This window comes from Myodes glareolus, chromosome 7 (genome assembly GCF_982192425.1).
Source record: "Myodes glareolus chromosome 7, mMyoGla1.1, whole genome shotgun sequence".
Taxonomy (NCBI): domain Eukaryota; kingdom Metazoa; phylum Chordata; class Mammalia; order Rodentia; family Cricetidae; genus Myodes; species Myodes glareolus.
The window spans coordinates 98,997,422-99,021,306 of record NC_142032.1 but is presented as its reverse complement, the minus strand read 5'-3'; the positions used below and the strand labels follow the sequence as shown (position 1 = coordinate 99,021,306).

Here is a 23,885-nt window from a genome sequence, read left to right as displayed (position 1 = left end):
GATCCTATTAATTTGCATGTTCTCTCTCTGCCGTTTGATTTGTTTGGATAGGGGTTTGTCAATCTTGTTGATTTTCTCCAAGAACCAGCTTTTTGATTCATTGATTCTTTGGATTGTTTTCTGTGTTTCTATTTTGTTGATTTCAGCCCTCAGTTTGATTATTTCCAGTCTTCTACTCCTCCTGGGTGAATCAGCTTCTTTTTTATCTAGAGCTTTCAAGTGTGCTGTTAATTCTCCCATGTGTGCTTTCTCCGTTTTCTTTATTTGGGCACCTATTGCTATGAACTTTCCTCTTAGCACTGCTTTCATAGTGTCCCATAGGTTTGAGTATGTTGTGTCTTTGTTTTCATTAAATTCAAGGAAAACTTTAATTTCTTTCTTAATTTCTTCCTTGACCCAGGGGTGATTTAGTAGTTGACTGTTCAACTTCCATGAGTTTGTTGACTTCCTGGGGGTAGCATTGTTGTTGAATTCTAATTTTAATCCATGGTGATCTAACAAGACACAGGTGGTAACTAATATTTTTTTGTATCTGTGGAAGTTTGCTTTGTTACCGAGTATGTGGTCAATCTTCGAGAAGGTTCCATGAACTGCAGAGAAGAAGGTATATTCTTTCCTATTTGTGTGGAGTGTTCTATAGATGTCTGTTAAGTCCATTTGATTCAATACCTCCAATAAATCTCTTAATTCTGTTTGGTTTCTGTCTGTTTGGGGATTCTATTCTCTTCTGATGTTGCCTTATCCAGCCCTAATAGAAGAGGAGGTTTCTAGTCACACTGTAACTAGATATAACATGTCTCTTTGATTTCCATGGATGGCCTTCTCTCTTCTGTGTAGAAATGGAGGAGGAATGGATGGGGGAGTGAGAAGAGAAGTGGGGGAACTGGAAGTAGAGGAGAGTCAGGATATTAAAACCAAATAAATGAGCAAATATACATACACAAAGAATATGGAGAAAAAATTTCAACAAAGATAAGATCAGATATCTGCACCTAGAATTACAGTCTTCCTAAACCCAGTAGCCTAGACAATAGCTTAAGAACATAATAAAAGAGAATGAAAGACAGGAGAACGGGGAAAGGAGGAGAAAGAGTAGAGTTCCAGCCAAATAGTCTCTACAACTGTAGTCAAAAAATGAAGAGCAATGAATGCTCTGAGCTCAGGTCACTTTCTCCTTCTTATGCAGTCTAGGACTGCAGCCCATAAAAAGTACTTCCCAGTTAGGGCCTCACACCTCCATTAAGCTAATAATCATTATTTCTCTTAAGTATAGACTAATCTAATTTAAAAACCTCATTCACTGAGTGTACCTGGAATCTGTCTCCTAAGTGATTCTAGACATTATCTACTTGACAATAATCGTTAAACATTACAGCCCTTTGTTTTGTGACCACCAAGGGTAATTCCAGAAGTAATTCCTTCTCATACCTAAAACAAAACCAGGTTTTAATTCATATGCTCATTTTATTGAAAAATTTTTAATAGTAAAATTTTGATCATGTTTTTACCTTCTTTAATTCCTTCCAGGTCCTTATCAACTCCATATGAACAAAACTTTGTTATTTCTCTCTCTCTCACTTTCAAAATAATACACAAACAAAATAAACATCAAAATAATAGATGACAACAAGCCCCTGAAAATCCTACAACTAATGAAAATCAAATTAAACAAGTAAAAGCCCAGTAAGACAAAAAATGCCCACATAAATATCCTTGAGTTTATTTGATGTTCATCAAACGCTCCTGGGACGGAGCCTGACTGCAGTGTGGATAATACACCCAGTGGGACTACAATGGGATGGAGCCTGCCTGTAGTGTAGGTAATAGATCCAGGAGGACTCCATTGGAGAAAAGTGATTTTCCTTGGTCAGCAAGTATCGACTGCAGAAAGCTTTGTTCACTTTCTTCTCTCAGTGCTGTGACTCTGTGAGGCTTGAACCTGTAGAGCTCTTGTGTGTACTGCCACAGTCTCTGTGAGTTTACGTTTACATCAATCCTATTATGTTTCTCAGATACTTTTTCTCTTGGATTTATGCATCAACTCTGGTTCTTATAATCTCAATGAGAAGGATTTGATGAACATATGCTATTTAGGACTGAGTGCTCTTAGGTCTCTCACTCTCTGCACATTGTCCACTTGTGTTAATTCCCATGTACTGTAAGAAGCTTTTCTGATACAGGTTAAGATAAACACTGGTGTATGAGTAGAGCAATCATTTTATTGCTATGTTAATTTACCATAATAGTAGTAACAGGTATTCCCATAGGCCTAAAATCTGTCTAATATCAGGTTACTGGCTTTTTTTTGTTGTTGCAGTGTCCGGTATGGCTCCACTCATGGGATGGTCTTCAATTCAATCAGAAAGTGTTTAATTAATCCTACAACATTTGTACTACTGTTGGAACAGTATAACTTGCAGGCATGTCACGATTACAGGTTGCCAAGTTTGTAGTTATGTACCACCAGGTTTGAATACTAGTACTTGTGATTTGTATTTGTTTTTCAATGCTCAACAGAAAAATACCAAGATATAATGGACAACAGAGTAATAATATAATATGAAAAATAGTTTGTATTTCTTTCTCTTTTATTTGCTTTAAATATTTCTTTAATCCATGGGTTTGTTCTGACAAAATATGGTTTATTTTTCTTCAGAACAGAGGCTACTTAAATTGTTCTACTTTGGTATCTTCCATAATCAATGAAGGTTGAATGGAAAGTCAGTAATGCTTTCTCATAACTAGAGCGGGTGAAAATACCCTTTCAAACCAATTTAAGGCGAATTGTGGTAAATCCCCATATGTATATGTTTGTTGAATTTACTATTTAGTTGTTCTAAAGGAATTATGGCAGCTGGAAATGCTATTATCTTCTTCTAATAAGACAACTCTTCCTTAGTCACTAAATATTTAAACAAGCATTAAAAATAAATTATGAAATAGACTTTTGAATAGATAGTGATTTTATCATACATACACATATTTAGCACATTATGTTTAAGCAGAAGAAATTAAGAGAGAATTTAAAGTCTTTTTAGAAGAAACTCTTCAAATGTTGAAATATTAACAAATTTATTTTTATTTTTTCCATTTATAAGGTAGAATCTTGAAGGTGCTATCTAAATTGATATTATGTTTTCTAGTTAATGTGAAATTTGTATGGCAGTACTATTGCTCTATTTGTGGAAATTATTAATTTTTCAAACCATCAAGCACTTCCTGCTTTGTGATTTTGGTCCATGAATCTGGTATACTTCCTCTATTTGTAAATTTTTTTTCATATTTCTCTTCAAGCTCTGCTCGGAAGTGACAGACAAACCATTTCCAATATGGCTGGGTAGATGAATCTGGGGTGATGCTCCATGTGGCATAATCACCTCCCGCTTCTCGATATTTCTTGAATGGGAACTTTTTGTCTTTAGAAATAAAGGTACAATCACTTGCTACTAAAGTAGTGCAGATGTCAATGACAAAGTGTTCTGATTCAATCCAATGCCATCCACCCACAGCCTGAGGACGGTGAAATGGCACACTGTGGTCTCCATCATGTGAGGCAATAGTGTTTGTACAAATTGCTTTACAAAAAGGACACTGCTTCCAGCAGCCACAGAGATGCGCAGAGAGAATTTTCTCAATGTCAGGAAATATTTCATCTATGGGCTTATTTTTGCAGTTGTCTTCAACATTCTTCAGTGCAGCATCCAAAGCTTTATTCATGTTTTTTTTGAGAAACTCAGTATCCTTTATCTCCTGGTGCTCAATTCTTATCAGGTCTCTTCTTGGAAAGATCAGGTTGCTCCGTAGGTGATTGCAGAACAAATCCAACCAGTCAGATGCAGTACTGCTGTTATCATTAGCTGCTTCTGTGGTCTTATGAATGGCAGTGTGGATGGTCCTCTTAATATCATCTAAAATTGTTTTTAAAAAAGTTTTTACTTTTTTACCTTTTTCTGAACAGTATCTTCTAATGTGGTCTCTAATGTAATCCCTGAAAAAGGATTCTGGATCATGAATGTACTGCCAATACTTATCAAAGCTTTCTTCTTCTGCTAGAGAAATAAGAACATGTTTCTCCAGGTTAGCCCTATTTCCACTGAATGCAGGGCAGTTGGCTCTCATGTCCCCAGCTACTTTAGGAACAAGTTCCCCCCATATAGTGGCAGAGATAGCAGGAGTGAGCTTGAGCCACAGGAAGTTAACAAAGGATGTGATGTCGGTGGCACCTTTGCAGGAAATTTTAAAACTCATGAAGTAATCATCTTTCTTGCTCTCCAGATAGTTCACAGGATCATTTGCTTTCTTGAATGTCTCATGGATATTTTTGAAATCCTCACAAGCTCTTTGGAATAAGTAGGAGGATAAGTCAATGGTGTAGTCTCTGGTAAATGTGTATTCTTCCTCAGGGCTTAGAGATTTCTGTTCGTCTATTATCCTCAGGATATTATGAAAATCATTCGGATGGTAATCACGTTTTTCCATAAAAATATTGTTAATTGATTCGTTAAATCTTAAATAAATGTTTTTAGTAATTCTTTTAATGGACTCTTTATGACAGGGTTCTAAACTCCTGGAAAGTAAATGATATTTTTTTTTTCTTTGAACATGCTTGTCATAATTGATGTTAAATGTTTTTACATCCTTTAATTTTAGTCTTTCTGCAATATTTTTGTCCTTTTTGAAATATTCTAGAAAAACGTTTTCAGCATCCCAATCAATGTTAGGTTCTGTGACTTGAGGCACAGTTGATCTCAACTCTTTGATCCAGGTTGTCCAAAGTTGATCAAATTTCTCGTGCAACTCTTCATCACTTAATTCTTTACCCTTCACACTTAAAGCCAACTCTCGGCTCTTTTCTAACAATTCATTTTCATATTGTGACATTTGGTTATCTAGTGTTTCTTTTCTTTTTTTAAGACTGATAAGTTCATTGCCTTTCCTTCTGGTGTCTGAAATAAGTGCATCTTTAAGCATTTGTAGCTTCTGTTCAAAACTTGCTTTCCATTGTACTATTATTTCACTATATGAGTCTTCTTCAAAATACTTGTCAAATTCTTGCTTGATGGTTTCATATTTCTTGTTAACTGGATGTTCCAGTGCATTACTGGTGAGTGTAAAGATTTTCTCATTCTGAATCTGATTGGTCAACTGATTCTGTAAGCCAAGCACATGGCTCCTCAGCTCCCAGGTCCAGCAGTTATACATGCTTTCCAGGTTATTCATGGCTATGACCTCTTGGGTGTTCCTGAAACTGAAAATGAAGTTCTCACTGACCAGGGCTTTCCACAAATCTTGAACTCGGAATTTTACATCTGAGATCTTCATGATTTTTCCTCTGGATTCCTGCTGTGCAATCCTAAGAATCCTACTCTTAAGTTCCTGGACATTGTAGCTATAGCGAAGATTAGGAGGGGCCATTGGGGGATTGCCATCCCAGAGGTGAGCAAAGTAGTAGACATGACTATTGGCATCAAATTTGATTACATCACTGAAGCGGGTTATGTCTGAGCACTCTTCCTGTTCAGCAGCTAATGCTGTCATCTCATCCAGTCTCTGTTCCAGTCTCCTTCGTCCTTCCATGGTTTGGTCTTTAGCTGTAACTTCTCCCACATTCTGATGGACAAAGATGCAACTGGGAGAGATTTTCACTTGTTTCATTCTAAGGAAGGCCTGGACAACAATCTGTAGGATGTCCTGCATCTCAGAGGGATTCTCTCCAAAAATATTGATCAGAGTTATGTTTCCAAGGCCAATGACGAATGTTGCCAACTCGTTGTCCCTATTCTTGGACTTTTTGTTGAGTTCTGGAGCCCGAAGTCCTTCTGTGTCTACAACAAGCACAAAATCAATGCCAAGTTCTTTTGTGAATGTCTCTTCCACCTTCAGGAGCTGCATGTAGGCCCCCTTGGTGCACCTGCCTGCACTGACTGTGAACTGCAGCCCAAACAGGGCATTCAGTAAGGTGGACTTCCCTGAGCTCTGCAGTCCCAGGATAGAGAGAACAAACAACCTTTTGTCTCCAAGTGTCTCTGAGAGCTTGTCAAAAACAGCTGCCACCCACTTTAGAGGCACATATGAAGCATCTCCATCCATCAGCTCAATGGGAACACCAGCTACCATAAGGTCTGCAGCAATCTGGGGGAGGCAGAGAAAAAGGCTATCTCTAGGGGAGGAAGTTTCTTCCAGAGCTTCATAGAGCTGGCAAACTTCTCGGAGAATGTGCTCAATTTCAAAAGTGCTGTTAAGAATCTCAATAGCGATGCCTTCTATGTTCTTCTGTATGGGTGATAGAAAACTGCTTTTCTGTGCCTTTTGTTTTTCTTCCTGTATCTGTGACCACAATTTTTGCTTTGTTTCAAGTAAATGCTCCAAGTGTTCCATGGTTAAATTTTCTAAAACCACACTTAACCAGTATAAGAAGTAGAGTTTCAGGTCACTTTCTGAATCTTCTTTGAGAATGTGTAGGACAGATTGCATGAAATCATTGAGAGGGAAAGCCTTTTTAGACTGCTGTTGTCGTATTTTTTGTTTTTCTATCTCAATTTCACTCTTGTGTTGTTCAATGCTCCGATTCCCTTTTTCTTGCAGATGATAGAGTTCTTTGTCCTTTTTACACCAATGGTGCCACAGTTGTCCCTGAAGGGGCAACAAGTTACTTTTTATCTGGGATACACTGAATTGTACCAGGAATTTCCTGTTTGTTTGTGCTTCTTCTTTGGCTTTCTTTATTTCTCTTTGATCTTCATCAATCATGAATCCTTGTTTTCGAGCCATCTGCGAACAATCTTCTATGCTGAGAGCAGTGCCAGAGACTTTTAGTAAATGTCTGATGGCAGTTGTGAGTTCTTCTGTTAATTCTGCCTCATTTCTATTCCTGATGCCAATTCTCACTCTTTTGCCAGAATTATTAGTCATGAGTTTTTCTTTGTCATCAATCAAACAGATCAGAGGATTTGATGACTGCCACAGTTGTCTGACAAGGTTTTGGTTTTCTTTATTGTCATCAGAAGCTGACATGAGGATCACAATGAGAGAAGAGACATCCTGCAGGAAGCTGAGTTGTTGCCTATGGTCCTTGGAATCTCCATGAAGATTGGTGAAGGCCACACACTTATCAAATCTGTCCTCATCTTCACCTCCAGGAAAGAACCAGCAAATCTCCACCATTCCCTCCATCAGGAGACAGTGTTTGCTGCTTCCTCTGCAGTGCCTGTGAAAAAACACATCGTGTTTATGTTTACTGAGAAGAGAGTTCATGATCTGAGATTTGGAAGCAGAGAGGCCATTTCCAACTCTAATGAAGGACACAATGGGGGTAGAAACACGGCACATCTGCTGATTATTGTGACTGTAGCTCTTGTCCTGTGTTGATTTACTTGCATCTTTCCAACTTCTCCTGATTTGTCTGAGAGACCAGAGAGAGAATTCCATTTGAGAAGAGTTGGGATTTGGCACCACAAGGGGGAGTGCAAATTGACAAATGGAAAGTTTGGACAAAATATATTGCCTAGCAAGATCATCTGCACAGTGAAAAATGGCCATCTGGATGTCCATTGGGTGAATGTGGGGCTGAGTCTCAATGACTGAAGAATTACTGACTTCGTTACTGTCATCAAACAGCTCTTCATATGGATCAATATCATCATTTTTCTGATTGGACGGACAGACAGAGTTTTGGTTTTCTGCTTTTCCAGCCTTTTTGAAGACCAGATGTCTGAATCCACAATCTAACATCAACAGCTTTTGTAGGAAATAGAAGGGAAGTTCCTGTTCAGATTGTGGCTGTGTATTGTACACAGAAGTCTTATAGATCAGATGGAAGTCAGCTCTGCTCATCCTTTTTGGGTAGTGATGTTCTAGACCCAGACGCTGGAGTAAGTCTAGAAAAGGTCCCTTTTCTATCACCTCCTTTTCATTGTTATCATCATTTTGTTGTTTATAAGTTTCTTTCCTTTCATTCAGGAGACTTTGCAATTGATTTTTCCCCTTATCCGTCTTCAAAGAAGGGTTGGTGTCTCCATGGTTTCCATCAACAAGTAACCTCAAATTATTCTCCAGATTCCCCCAATCATGATCTGTCTCAAATTCTGCGAGGGCATTTGCAACTTTCGTAGACAGCAAGCACTCCAAATGGTGCCTTGTTAATGCCAAGCGTTGTACTTTTTCTTTGGGAGAAATGACCGAGAGTCCAGCTGTGGCTGTCAGAGCTTTGAGCACTAGGAATGCCTGTGCCCTGTCAGTGCAGATAGTTTTTAGCTCCTGATATCTGTGTTGGACAGTTTGTATTTCTTCCAGGAGAAAATTTAACTCAGCGCATCCCAGGAGAGGCTGGAAAACATTGCTTTCCAGCTGATAGCCTGCACCAGCTGCAATGGAGAGTAGTAGCAGCTGCATGTCTGGCTGCTCTGCTTCTCTGAGATAGTTCAAGAAGGAGCTAAGAGCTGTGGTGACCTCACAGGTAGCCTTTCTTTGAGCCTCTTCTATTATTTTTGGGGACTCGGATGTGGTGTTTGCTTCTGTGAAAGATTTTTGAATTTCTTGTAAAATTGTAAAGAATTCAGACGATTCAGTGATTTTAACTTGCTGTTCCTCTGACTCTGCCTGGTTGATCCACTGCATGATTGACGTCAGCTGAGGAAAGTTTTTCACTTTGTGTACATGAGGTTCTAGAAGGCTGCAAAGCTGAGATTTAATAAACTGAGATTTTTTAACAGAAGAACTTTTGCAAAAGTTGACAGTGCTTATGAGAAAATTCTGTAGATTGCAATTTGTGAGGCATGTATTAACCCAAACATCATAACCTTTTGTCTTGTGAGCCAATGTTTGCATAAAAGCCACCAGGTTGTTAAGCTGTTGTTCAGGGTCAGAGACCTCCCAGGATTTCACATCATCCAGGAAATGTCCTGCTTCTTCTATGGAGCTCAGCAACTCCTCTTCAGCCTGGATGTGCGCAGCAAGGCCTGTCAGAGCAGAGTAATTGTCTGCCAGGCACCTAGCCACCAGAAAGGCGTCCTTAAAATCACTTCTGTGGTTATATAGGATGATTTCCCAAATGGGCACCAGCTGAAGTTCTCGGTCAATGACACACCAGGTTTTGTTGCTGGCACAAAGGCCAGTTGTCCACTGAACAATTCCATTTGCTTCTGGTGGTCCACCTATCTGGGACACAGATAATTGGACTTTGATTTGGAGCTGTTGATCAGTTGAAGTTTTGTAGAATCTTACTGAGTGTGCATCTGATGTCATCATCCCTTCCCCAACATCAACTCCAAAGCCACTGTAGCTCCCTCTTATGTAACTATCCAAGGCCTCTGCTGTCAGGTGCTTCACAAAATCTAGCTGATCACTTTGGAAACCCTCTGAAATGGCCTTCCAGCAGTAGATCCCCCCAAGGTGCAGAGGGCCTTGATTAGCATGAGAACCAAATCTGTTAAAGAAATTTTCAGTCCTGTTTCTGACTACAAGGAATCTCTCTGGTCCTTTAGTGTGTTCCAGTTGTTGTTCAATGATTTTCAGTTCTTTAAGAGCAGCAGTGGAGAGCAGGAGCTGATCTTTGCAAAAGTGGAAGGAGGCTAGTGGGTTGTAGTTGTACATCGATGAGCAGAAATAAGAGTGATTAGAATGTGACTGGTGGACTTCTTTGGACTTGGAATGCTTGATTTTATCCAACCCATCGTCCAAATTAAATCCCCAGCCTCCACCCTTTGTTAACAGTGTTAACCTGAAACCGAACTTCTCCACAGTTTCATTGAACAGGGATTCTTCTTTAGAAGATGTGAATTCTTTTGTTTCCATTCGTTTTCCTTGCTCAGACCCAAAGAAGAACAGTTCCTTGGGGACCCTGAGTAGTTCTTCTCTCCTTGTTAGCAGGTCCTTTTGGTAGCTGGTCTTATAAATTCCCTTCAGGGCCAGCCCACCAGACGTGAATCTTAGCAGGTCTCTATCTGAGAAGTTTTGACTATTTGGCAGTGCCTGTTCTATGGGACTGAGATGTTTCTCCATTATCTCAGTGATACCTTTATGGGGTACTTCATGCCCTGGCCAGCACTCTTCAGGGATCTCCATTGCTTGCCTCAGCTCTGGTTCTTTCCTCCTCACTTCCTCTTCCTGTCTATGCTTCCCTTCTGACTGTAAGTCACTCAGTTCCTGCAGTGCCTGTTTTGCCGGCCTCTGATTCTTCTTTATCATCTCCCTTAGATTTTCTTGCAACTCTGCAACACTATTTGTCTGTGAGAGGTCAAGCAGTTTCTTCAGAGCCTTTTCCTCCCACGTGTGTTGTGTCTGGGACTTCAGCTTCTGGAGGTCTTTTTCTTCCAAGTGTTGTAAGGCCTGGGCACAGGTCACACCCAGGCTTTCCTGAAGCTTAGGCAGCCAGTAGTCAACAGACAACCCCACTTCAGTCAGCATCTCCTGAAGATTTTGCCTCCTTCTTGGCTGAGGCTCAGCTGGGACGCACTTTGTTGTTTCCATTGCTCTGTGAAGAACAGATACTTTTTAGACTGTGTCTCAACTGTAAGGATTCTTATCCACATTATTCAATGTGTGAGTGTTCTTAGGAGGCTAGTCTTCAAGGTTTCTCATTCTTTAATGTAATTGTCTTATTTACATTTATTTAAAATCTTTGGTATATTATTTTCTGTTTACTAAATATAACTTATGTGTCTAGCTATCTTTAAGAACTTCAATGTAGTAGACTGATTTTAAGCATTTCCTCCTACATTGACTCAGTATCAGAACCATTATGTTAATGGTTAAATTTTAATACATAATTAGGTAAAAACCAATTTTTTATTTTAAAATAAGAAAGATTTCCATATGCTGATTGACGTTTCTGTATTTGTTTCTACGAAACCTATGTTGACTGTTTCCAATGAAATCTCCCTGAAAACATCTTAAGTTATGTATTATTGATTTGATCTGCTGTCATAAATAAATTTCTACTCCGTTTATGTATACTTCCTTCTACCTTTTTCATTTTGCCCTAGTATACTGTCTTAGAATAATTTCTATTGAAATAAAACATTGCGACTAGGGAAATTTATAAATGATTTTGTTTTACTTGTAGCTTATGATATCAGGTGGTTAGATCTATTACCATCAAGTCAGGGAGCATGGCAGCAGTCAGGCAAGCATGGTAATGGAGCAGTAACTGAGAGCTCACATTTTGAAATACAAGAACAATACAGAGAGAAAGTGAAAGTGTGTGTGTGTTCTTATGTATGTGTGTGTGTGTGTGAGAGAGAGAGAGAGAGAGAGAGAGAGAGAGAGAGAGAGACAGAGAGAGAGAGACAGAGAGAGAGAGGAGAAACAGAAAGACACAGACAGAGAAAGAGAGACAGAAAAAGACAGATAGATAAAGAGAGAGAGGAGGGGGAAGATGAAGAGAGAGATTGGAAAGAGAGGAAGAGAGAGAAAAAGAGACATTGGGAATGTCTTGAATCTTTTGAAACCTCAATGCCCACCTCTAGTGGGCTCCAGCATGGCCATACCTCCTAATCCTTTATAAGGTGTTCCACCAACTGGGGACTAAGCATTCATGTATATGAGGCTATGGTTATTCTCATTCAAATCACCATATACTACACTCAGGCCACCCAAAAATCCATGGCTATGATGTAATGCAAAATTCATTCAGTTCAATTTCATTTTACATTCTTTCAGTCTCACACTGTTTAAAATTCCATGTCTCTTCTGAGATCAAAGACAATTTCTGAATTGTAATTCCCTATAAAATCAGAAATTAAATGACATATTTCAACATACAATGGCAAAGAATATAAATTACCATTCCAGAAGGCATAAGCAAGGGCAAGGCTATCACCCAGCAGCACAAACTCTGAATCCTCTGATGATTCTCTGTCTTATGCCAAAGGTTTTACATGGACGACTCCAACCTTCTAGTTTTCCTGACTATAACAAACTTCTCTCCCTTTGGCTGTATGCCAGTTTTTGACAGCTATCTTATAGATCTTGCATTTCTTGTATCTCGAGGTCTTTTTCAGAGTCCAGGATTCTATTTCTCAGTTTGGAAAAATGACCTTTCAGGGCCTCTAGTCAGGAACTCCCTTGCTTTAATCCTTGGCTTCAGTGGTTCTCCCAAATCATGGAGCGTTATTCTCTAATCTTTTTACTCGTGTATCCTCATGACTGTAAAGCCCCAACTATATGGACCATATTGCCAAGTCTGACTTCCAGCTTTGAATGAAATTGGCACCCTTGAATCACATTTGTAGAAGCTTTGAATTGTTGCTGCTTTATATTATTTTTTAAAAAACAAACTATCTTTTTTAGTTTTACATACCAATCCCAGTTCCCACTCCCTGCCCTAATCCAATTCCGTCCACCTTTCACTTCACCCCACCCCCATCCACTCCCCAGAGAGGGTAAGGCACATTGCTCCAAGGAAGGACCAAGGCCCTCCCCACTACATCCAGTCTGAGCAAGGTATCCATCCAAAGAGAATAGATTCCAAGCATCAGGGACAAATCATGGTGACACTTCTAGTGGTCCTGCAGTCTGCCCAGTGATACAATCGTCACCCACATTCAGAGGGCCTAACTTAGTCCTTTGCTGGTTCCTTCCCTGTCTGGCCAAAGTTGGTAAACTCCCATTAGCTCTGGTAAGCTGTTTCAGTGGGTGTCCCCATCATGGTCTTGAACACTTTGCTCATATTCTCACTCCTCCCACTCTTCTACTGGACTATGGGGGGCACAGACAAGTGCTGTGGGTCTCTGCCTCTGTTTCCATTAGTTGCTGGATGAAGTTTCTATGGTGACATTTAAGATAGTCATCAATCACTTGCCTCACTATAGGGCAAGGCTAATTCAGGCACCCTCTCCACTACTGCTTAGGGTCTTAGCTAGGGCCATCTTTGTAGATTTTTGGGAATTTATCTAGTGCCAGGTTTCTTGCTAGCTCCATAATGCCTCCCTCAATCAAAATAAAATATATCTTTCCTTGTGCTCTGTCCTTCCCCCATCTCATCTATCTCATTCCCTCAAGTTTTCCTCCCCCCTCCCTTTAATACCTTCCTCTGCCCCTTCTGCCCTCTCTTCTCCCCGCACCTCCATGGTCCCAACTTTGTGAGGAGATCTTGTCTATTTCTACACGAGTCACAATAGCTAAGATCAAAAACACCAATGATAGCTTATGTTGGAGAGGATGTGGAGTAAGGGGAACACTCCTTCATTGCTGATAGGAATGCAAACTCGTACAGCCACTCTGGAAATCAGTATGGTGGTTTCTCAGAAAATTTGGAATCAACCTACCTCAGGCCCCAGAAATATCACTGTTGGACATATACTCAAAGGGTGTTCAATCATACTGCAAGACATTTATTCAACTATGTTCATAGCAGCATTATTTGAAACAGCCAAACCTGGAAATAACCTAGATGCTCCTCAACTGAGGATTGGATAAAGAATGTGTGGCACATCTACACATTAGAGTACTACTCAGTGGTAAAAAACAATGACATCTTGAATTTTGCATGCAAGTGGATGGAATTAGAAAACACTATCATGAGTGAGGTAACCCAGACCCAAAAAATGAATATGGTATGTACTCACTCATAAGTGGATACTAGCCATAAACAAAGGACATTGAGCCTATAGTTCATGATCCTAGAGAAGCTAAGAAATAAGGTGAACCCAAAGAAAAGCATACATAGACCCACCTGGAAATTGGAAACAGACAAGATTGTCTGATATATTGGAAGCGTGGGGTGGGGGTAGAAGGAAGAGGGAAAGGAGAGGGTTGAGAAGAACTTGAGGGAATGGGATAGTCAAGATGGAAGAAGGACAGATATGAGAGCAAGGAAAAAGATATCTTGACTAAGGGAGTCATTATGGGGTTTGCAAGAAACCTGGCTCTAGAAAAATTCCCAGGAATCCACAAGGATGACCCCAGATAAGACCCTAAGCAACAGAGGAGAGGGTTCCTGAAATGGCCTTGCCCTATAGTCAAACTGATGATTATCTTAAATATCATCATAGAACCTTCGTCCAACAACAGATGAGAACATAGTCAGAGACCCACAATTGAGCTCTGGACTTAGCTCCCAAGATCCAGTTGAAGAGAGGAAGGAGTGAGAATATGAGAAAGGAAATCAAGATCATGAGGGGTTCACCCACTGAGATAATTTGCCTGAGCTAAAGGGAGCTCACCAACTCCAGCTAGACTAGGAGTGAAGGAGCATGGTATCAAACTAGTCCCTCTGAATGTGGTTGACTGTTGAGGGAGACTGAGGGGCCACTGATAGTGACACTGAGATTTGTCTCTACTATATGTACTGGCTTTTTGGGATCCTGTTCTCTTTGGATATATACTTTGATCAACCTCGATGTAGTACGGAGGGCCTTGGACTTTCCACAGGGCAGGGTGCCTTGCCCTCTCTTAGGATTGGAGGGGGTGAAGTGGGAGGGTGTGTGGAGGGAGTGGGAGAAGGGGAGGGAGTAGGAATTTGGGTTGGTATTTTCTTTAAAAGTAATAAAATAAAATGGTTAGAATTAGAAAAGAATCATCCTGAGTGAGGTAAGCAAAACCCAGGAAGATGAACATGGTATGTATTCACTCATAAGTGGATACTAGCTGTAAAGCACAGGATAACGAGCCTATAGTCCATGACCATAGACATGTTAAAAAGGTAAACACTAAGAGAAACATATATTGCTGCTTTTTATGAGTAGGGTAATTCCTATGTCCTTTCTTTCCACAAGTTGGAAGCTTAGGCAAGTGTTTATCTTGTCCTGAGATCACTAATCTATTTATTCTATTTCAGATCACATGTTCTTTGAATTTCTCATCTCTGTCAGCACAAGTGTAGACTTTTTACTTCAAGATTCACATTTTGTATTGCTTTTTCACCCCTTGCTCTTTTTTATTGTAGACTTTCACAAAAATGGTTACTAGAAACTATACAACATTTGTCCATCTTGAACTTGCCTTGTCAAGTAAATTACTCCAATACTTTTCAATATTTTGCTCAGGTAGATTCTTAGAATAAGAGCAGAGCACAGTTACAGTTTATTCTAAAATTTCAGAAGAATTTTCTAAAGCCAAATTGCTAATATTATTCCCTTCTAAAACTTCCTGAGTTAAGCAATTTTGTCATACATGGAATAAATCTCAGCTGACCATGTTTTATAATTTTTTTCAGTTGTGAATGTTGTTGAATTTGATTTTCAGTATTTTGTTCCTGTGAGGTATATCTATATCTACATCTATATCTATATCTATATATACATATATCTATATGTATATCTTTCTCTATCTCTCTATCTCTATCTATCTATCTATCTATCTATCTATCTATCTATCTATCTATCTATCTTGATAGTGTGAGACATCAATACCTTGCTCTTAACAATGAACTGATCATCCAGACAAAATAGAGAAACACTGGTTCTGAAAGAAGTGGTAAACCAAATGGATCTACCAGATACCTTTAAAACTTTCAGTGAAACACAAAATAATATCCCTTCTTTTCAGCACATCATATGACTTCAAAACCGAGTCACACTCAGGCACAAAACAAGTCTCAACAAATATAAGAAAATTGCAATACCCCCTACATATATTTGACAACCACAGACTAAAGTTGGATTTCAACAACAACAGATACAACAGAAAGTCTGTAAACTCATGGGAGCTCAACAACCGTCTACTCAATGACTACTGGGTCAAGGTAGAAATAAGGAAAGAAATTAAAGACTTCTAGAATTCAATGAAAATGAATACACAACGTACCCAAATTCATGGGAAACAATGAAAGCAGTTCTAAGAGGAAATTCATAGCACTAAGTATCTACATAAAAAAATCGGAGCGATCTGATACTAGCAATAGAGCAGCACAACTGAAAGTTTAGGTAAAAAAATAAGCAAGCACACCCAAGAGGATTGTATGTTAGAAAGTCATCAAACTGAGGATTGAGATCAATAAAATAGAAACAAAGAACAATACCACCTCTCAATAAATAAAACATAGAGTTGATCCTTTGAGAAAATCAGTAAGATAGACAAACCCTTACCCAAAGTAAGTAAAAGAAGGGGAAAAATATCCAAATTATCAAAATCAGAAATGAAAAGGGGGGGCATAACAGACACTGGGGAAATTCAGAGAATGTTGTAAATTAAAATGTTTAATTTTAATGTTGTACTTTAATAACTTGTATTCCAAAAACTCAGAAAACTAAAAGAAATGGATAAATTTCTAGGTTGATAGAACTTACCAAAATTAAATTCGTATCAGATTAACAATATAAATAGCTCTATAATTCTTAAGGAAATAGGAGCAGTCATTAAAAGTCTTCCAACCAAAAAAAGGGGGGGAGATGATTTTAGTACAGAATTCTACTAGACATGCAAAGATGAGCTAATAAAAACACCCCTCAAATTTTTCATAAAATAGAAATAAAACGAACTTATCCAAATTCATTTTATGAGGCCACACACCACAGTTATCCTGCTATCGAAGCCCATACATACCATACAATATTCAACAGAGAAAGAAAATTTAGAAAACTTTACCTTATGTATGTTATCAAAAATAAAATAAGTGGAATATGACATTAAAAGCACATTAATATTTATATGATTTTATAATATAAACACAATAAAAAGCATAAGAAATTTTCTGGAATAAAATTACGTTTTTTTATGGATCAGATTGAAGGTATGTGAATGATGGATCCATACTTTCTGTTTCATGTTGTTAAAGCTGCATTTGCACTTGGCAAGGTTCTATCTCTAGAGAGGAATCCATCCAGTGCATGTATAAGCTCATTATAAAAAAGAATTTGTTGTATTGGCTCATGTGACAGTAGTTGGGTATTTCAAACATGGTTTTCTGCATACTGGAGAGTCAGAGATCCTGGTTCCTGATCTAGGAAGATGGATTCTTTAGCATCCAAATCTATGCTGAAAGTCTGTAAGTCCCCTGGGCTGTTTCTGGCATTGAGTACTTTCAGAAAGTCTGAATAAACTGGAATCTGATGTCTTCCGATAGACGTGGAAGCAGTTACTCGTAAAAGAAATGGACGTACTAACTTATCAGCTAACTCCATTCCATATTATCGCCTCACTTGCCAAGTTTGCCACACTGAGAAGCCCAACCCTACTCAGGGCTGTCTCTTTGCAGTCACCATGCAGCATGTCAGTCCTGTCTGAAACAGTTTTCACACACTGTATAGATGCATGCCCCCAGGCGAGGCATTTTCTACTCAGTTAAATTGACAGATTAGAATAACTGTCATACCAAGTGTCCCCTACTTGATTCATAGAACCAATGAATCTTCAACTAACCCCCCCTCAAGTCCTTTTTAATATCTACAAACTGACTCTGATGTTCACACAAAGGAAGAAAATACACAGACATACCACTACAACACTGAAGGAAAAACAACACCAGAACTTCAAGACTTAATGCAAAAATACATCAATCATTGTTACTTAGTATTGACAGAAGAATTTTAAGGGATAAATGGCAAACAATAGTGTCCAGAAAGATAATCACGGAAATAGAACCAGTGAATCATTGTCAAAAAATCAAAAGTAATCTCATTGAGAAATGATAGAAAATCTTTTTCAGCACATTGTACTTGGAAAAATTAACATAAACTCCTGTATTTAAAACCTTAACTTAAAATGGAACATAATTTGGGGCTCATGACAAATAGCACCCAGTCATGATACACTAGAATCTGTAAGAACAGCTAGAGCTAGTTGGAGAGCAGTTATCCTGTGATATGAGTGAGGAGAGGAGACACTGATTTCAGTAGCAAAGACTGAATGGAATCATTTTAAAATTCAATTTGAAGGAGAGGACCCAAAGTCCATTCCAGAAGGTTCAGCCTCAAGCAAAGATTTTTTTCACTCCAAGACAGTGTAGTGTGTGTGTACAGGATTGAAAGCAAGGGCGAAAACAGAAACGTCAGAGAATCAGAACACAGTATACTGACACTACATGGAAAATATACAAAATACTTTGTATGGTAATGGTGTGGAGAATTGTCTGTATTCTGTCAATCATGTATTTTAATAAAACACTATCAGTTTATAACCTTATGGAGTCCTGTGTGTGATTTTCTTTGGGGTTTGCCGACTTGTTGGGGTGCCAGGCGGGACAGAAACCCCAACAAGCCAGCTCCTCATGCTACATGGTAATTTTATCATTTATAATAACAAAAAAAGACTGAATTCCTACAAAGTTTTCATTTCACTTTAAGTGTCATATAAAAAGAAGAGGAGGGAAAGAGAGAGAGTGAGGGAGGGTAGGACGGAGGAGAAAGAGAGAGAGAGAGAGAGAGAGAGAGAGAGAGAGAGAGAGAGAACAAACGACCTTCAACATAGACTCATTGTGTTTCCTTGGTCATCATGTTTTGTTACTGCAATACAAATTAAATAAGCCAGAAATTAAGATATGTAGGAAAAGAAAGTAAGACAGACTACAATAGACTCTGTTCCTGTGCCCACATGAGTTATGGTAAGGAGACAGATTCTATTCTTCCTGTTTAGGCAAGTGACCTCCTGAAGATACCCTGTGCAGTTGTGTCCAGATGAGTGACGGTATGGAGTCTGCAACCTGATTAACGACTTTGAATTTTATATTTCCCTTAATTATTAGTTAGTTTAATATTTTTTTGAATTAACCTTGTCCTGCCCTTTTCTCTATCCTGCCCATCACCCCCAACCTCGCTCTTTGGTATTCAGCTCTTCCATAGCACAAGTGTTATCTTTTATTCTTTTATCTATTATTACTTTGCAAAGAAAACTGAAAATTATTATTAATGAAATAGTATGCACACACACTGAAATAGTCCCATTTCAGTTGCACAAAATGTTAATTAACATAAACACATACAATATCTCTGAATTTCAAGCTCTCAGATCCATCTTGTTTTGGGATAAGGTAGTATAAATGACCATTACTCAACCTATGATAAAAAGTGAAGTCTCAAACTAGGAAATACTCTCATGGTGTGTCTTTGTGTAACTTTTGTGCAGGCTGTTCCTTTGGTTCCAAGTCTCACTGCTCAATTTCTCTGAATACTTTCCTTTCCTTATCTTATCAGCAAGAATTTGGTATATGATAATGCCTGCTTGCCCTCAATCTGACCCCTGTATGTAAACTAGGTGTATTTCACCTGTTTCTCTGTCTTTATGCTATTTATAGATTAGACAGTTGCCCCAGTAAGCAAACTGTCCAGGATTCAGACTTCCAAAGTTTGTTTGCTGCTATGTACTTACAGCCATGGATTTTCTAGCTTCTGTTCTCCCCAGTGTCTAAGACCACAGGCAGGCCAGGCAGTCTGGAGGTCAGAGGAAGGAACACAACAATCCTGATTCTTTCTCAGGCCTCCACAAGTGCTAGGTATGCACACAATGTCCATATACTTGACGCTTCTGAATGGTGTGGTCTGTTTCTTCCTTCTTCTTCTTCTTCTTCTTCTTCTTCTTCTTCTTCTTCTTCTTCTTCTTCTTCTTCTTCTTCTTCTGCTGCTGCTGCTGCTGCTGCTGCTGCTGCTGCTGCATCTGCTTCTGCTTATTCTTATTCTTATTCTTATTCTTATTCTTATTCTTATTCTTATTCTCCTTACTCTTGTTCTTCTTGTTCCTATTCCTGTTGTTGTTGTTCTCCTCCTCCTCCTGCTCCTTCTCCTCCTCCTTCTCCTTTTCCTCCTCCTCCTCTTCCTCCTCCTCCTTCTATTTACTTCTATTTGTCTGCCTGTCTGTTGTGTTTTGCAATGATGTGATTATCTTTGCTCTGACCTCTGTTTCCACTGTGGCGTTGTGTGTCATCACAGACCCATATCATTGGAACCAGCTGATTATGGCCTGAATTCTCAGATACTATAAACAACATAAAGTTTTCCTCCTTTAAGTTTATTTTCTCAGATATTGAGTCACAGTAGTACAAAACTAATACCATTTATTCAATATAAAATTCTCTGCTCTATGAAAGGCAAAATGAAGAGAACAGGAAGCTGATCCATAGTCTGGGAGAAAATATAAAATATATAATAAAGTAGTATCATTCAAAACACAATCTTTAAAAACAAATAGACTAAAGTTGAACAGCAATTTAAAGACTGAGTAAAAGACTCTAGCAATCTCTTCACAAAGAAGATTTACAGTTTTAGGAAACATTTTTAAATGTTTCCTAAAATCTTTAAAAACAAATAGCATAAAATCTTTAAAAACAAATAGCATAAAGTTGAACAGCAATTTAAAGACTGAGTCAAAGACTCTAGCAATTTCTTCACAAAGAAGATTTATAGTTTTAGGAAACATTTTTTTTACCATGTTGTGTCATTTGTAAATGTAATTGAAAACAGTCATGAAGTATTACTATTATTAAACTGAATAGCATCTGTGCTCCTAACAATACTCCATGCTTATGAAAAAGTGGAACAAGTCATGTGATTGCAAATAGTCTAACACCATTTATGAAGACTGTTCATGGCTTTGCAAAACTAGACATTACTCATAGAACAAAGCAATCATATCCCTTGGTATTTCCACAACAAAGTTGAAAATTTTTATTCACAGAAAAATCTGCCTACAGATGGTATTGAAGCTTTATTCATATTTGTTAACTAAGATGGAGATAATCAATAAGCTTATTGTGTGCTTGAATCTGCAATGTCCTTAATGAACTCATGTGTTTAAACACATATGTCCCAGCTGGAGGCACTGATGAATGTAGAAACAGTTCTTGTTGAGAAAACATTGACTCTCTTTGCCCACAGTCACTGAAGCAGGATGAAAGCCTGACATCTCTGTCTTCATTGAGTGTCTGTACTTGGCCTGAAGGAGTGGAGTTAAGTATTATTCTTAACATTTCCTCTTGAGTGACATTGACTCCCAGAAGAGGAAAACTCAGAGGGATAAACCTCTTAGATGGGATTTTTTTTTCCATGAGGGCTGGGCTCCTTTCTTTGTGACAGGGGAATAGATGAACAATTTAACAGTTATAGGACCACCTTGCAGAAATGACTACCTTCTAGTACCTGAGACATTAATGGATCCATGATGTGCAGAACCACAACCAGACCAGCACTGCTCAATTATGCCTATATTTTCTCTCTCTTTGAATCTAAATCTCCTGTAGTAATACCCTGAATGTAGACTTCGGAACCATTGGTTCTCCTGTATGTGTTCATCCTAGCATGGTCAAGTAGGATGAATATTCTGTATCATGTTTTTTTTAACACTTACATTTCTTTCTTTTAAATTTCTTTATTACTCTAAAATAATGCCAATCAAAATTCCCACTTCCTCCCCTCCTCCTACTTCCCTCCCACTCCCCCATCCACCCTCCCATCCACCAATCCTTTAGTTTTAAGAGAGGGCAAGGTACCCTGCCCTGTGGGAAGTCCAAGGCCCTCACTCTTACATCCAGGCTTAGGAAGGTATGCATCCAAAGAGAATAGGATCCCCCCAAAGCCAGTACATTCAGTAGAGACAATCCCATTACAATTGGCCATTATCATTGGCCCCTCAGTCTTCCCCCATTGTCAACCACATTCAGAGGGTCCAGTATGATCCTGTGCTTGTTCAGCCCCAGTCCAGCTGGACCACTTTCATTTCTTTAACTGGATATATCAAACCAATATCTTTGAACTGTTGTATCCTTGTCTTTCATACCCAAAGCTTTAGTAAGATTTTAGTATTAAGTTTTACTCCTGACAGAATTACTTTCCTTCATAAGTGAATTAAAAATATAAACTACTGAACAAAGAATCATGTAAGATTTAGAGGAGATCTGTGTCTGTTCCACCCCCCATTTAGCTGAAGACGGGCCAGACATAGCCCCTTCAAATTCCAGTTCATTGCCATATAAAATATTTGTGTAATTATTTAGAAATGATGATTTAATAAAAGCCAAATAGTAAATGAAAACTTTAAGATTTTCCTGGATCACTGCCCCTGAACTCTGCCTGACACTCTAACAGAGATAGGCCATAACTAACTCTTCCTTGTCCTTCCTAGGTCAATTCAGGGAAAGCAATCTCTAAGTAGATGATTGGCTCATTTTGGCCTCTTCCTAGTCGTATCCATCTTCCCATATAAGATAGATCCTGTTATGGTGTAGACATATGGTTCAGTGAGTATTTGTCACATAAGCCTGACAACCTGATTTGATCCCTAGAACTCACGTAAATGTCAAGGGAGAGAAGATTTTCCACAGAGGAGTCCTCTGATGTCCACCTTGTGCTGTGGCAAGTATACTATCTCCATCATTCAAAAGCAACACAATAACAACTAAATATTACGAATATACGAAAAGATCTCTTTCTCCATGACTGTTGAGATGTTCATATTATAGACCTTACTATTGAATTGGTTTTCCTGCCGCAAATGTTACTTTCCATTGTCTACAAAAAAATTTCAAAAAGGCCTCTCTCTTTTACCCTCCTCCAAATGGCTACTTGCAAAAATACAATGTGTTTGTCTGAAAAGAAAATGCAACTTCAACAGGTAAACGTCTTAGGTCCAACTAAACCTTGTAAGAAAACAAGAAACTCTGCTTGCAGGGGAGACTGCCCAGTGAGAGTTTTTCATGTTTAACCTAGGGTATCATAAAAAGTCTTCCACTTCACTAACTCTTGAAGATGGAAGTCATAGACAGTAAAGTCTGGTTCTGTCAGGGTTGGAGTCATTTCATGTTTTCAGTGGAAGTGTTGGCAATGTGAACTATAGATCCAAATTATGTTTGTGGTGTAATCCTGTCATAATCACTGTGTCTCCAACTGCTCCATTAACTTTTCCATCCATTTCTATGTTTGCATTGTATAATCTGTTTATACTATTTTGTTCTTGTCTGTTCAACCCACATCCGACCTAAGCTTCTACTTACTTGTCTTCTTGAGGTCAGGTGCTGCTCCAGAGAGAAGTGCAGGGAGAGTGTGATCCTTGCTGGAGGAGGTAAGGTTGCAGTCTGTCAGCTACAGCTCAGACAGGGTGCTTTATCTGAAGGCAGGGGTTAAATTTACTCTCAGCAGGACAAGCCTCTAAGTCCTTATTGCTGGGAGGAGTTTCTTGTTATTCTTCTTTATAACATTAGTTATGTCACTAAAGAGTGCAGAGTCCAGTTTCTAAGTAACTAATCTCACATAAATAAAGTAAGAACCCACTTTTATTGAGATTTGAAAGAAAAAGCAACAAGGGCAGGAAAGCTTGAGATCTTAGTAGCTTTAAGGAAGAGGGATGAGAGAAGAAAGTCATGAGTTTTGAATCAGAGGTCAGAAAATCAGGCAGCTACTGTGGGGATAACTCATTGGATAAAGTGTTGACTATGCAAGGTCTAGGACCTGTGTACGCACCTCTAGAACCAACATAAATGTCATGCAGTTACAGTGGGTGTCTCTGATATGAGCACCCAGGAGACAGAGACAGCAAACAACAAGCTAGCTAGCTAAATTAGCCAGAATTTGTTAACTCAGCTTCAGTGAGAAGCCCTGCTTCCCTAACCACTGTATCAAAAGAAACTGTTGTAATGGGCTTCCACAAAGCACTGCTTCTCACCTGTCCTCTCTGTCCTATGGTGTTAGAAAGCTGAGAGTGAGGCAGCTGTGTGGTGCTTCCTCCCTCCTTTCACACATTTCATATTCTAAGGAGGAGCAGAGGTGCTACAAAATCTTAACATCAGTGTTGTCAGGAACAAAAAAGAGGGTGAAAATCTGATCAGAGCAGTGGAGTTCATCCTAAATGACATCTAAGCCTGCCAATGTCTGATTAACCTCCTACTAGTTGCAGGGAATGTGCATGAGGTGTATGAATATTCAAGCATTCTGTGATGATCAGACAGGAAATGATTTTGTCTGTCTGCTCTAGGTTACTACAGTTATGCTAGGGAAAGTCACAAACAGTAACAAATAAAATATCTG

General features: G+C 38.8%; 1 protein-coding gene across 2 annotated transcripts; it reads right to left on the bottom strand.

The window, feature by feature from the left end:
- Positions 1–1,698: 1,698 nt before the first annotated feature.
- Positions 1,699–23,014, bottom strand: LOC125395907 (interferon-induced very large GTPase 1-like). Of its 2 annotated transcripts, none has more exons than XM_087908601.1 (2): positions 22,856–23,014; positions 1,699–10,471 (listed from the first exon to the last, which is right to left on the bottom strand). In XM_087908601.1, exon 2 carries the CDS (start codon positions 10,465–10,467, stop codon positions 3,193–3,195), a length of 7,275 nt encoding a protein of 2,424 aa, XP_087764727.1. In that variant the 5' UTR covers positions 10,468–10,471; positions 22,856–23,014; the 3' UTR covers positions 1,699–3,192. The 2 variants fall into 2 exon arrangements, with proteins under 2 accessions (XP_087764727.1, XP_087764726.1); XM_087908600.1 differs by lacking the exon at positions 22,856–23,014 and adding an exon at positions 19,243–19,420.
- Positions 23,015–23,885: the final 871 nt, after the last annotated feature.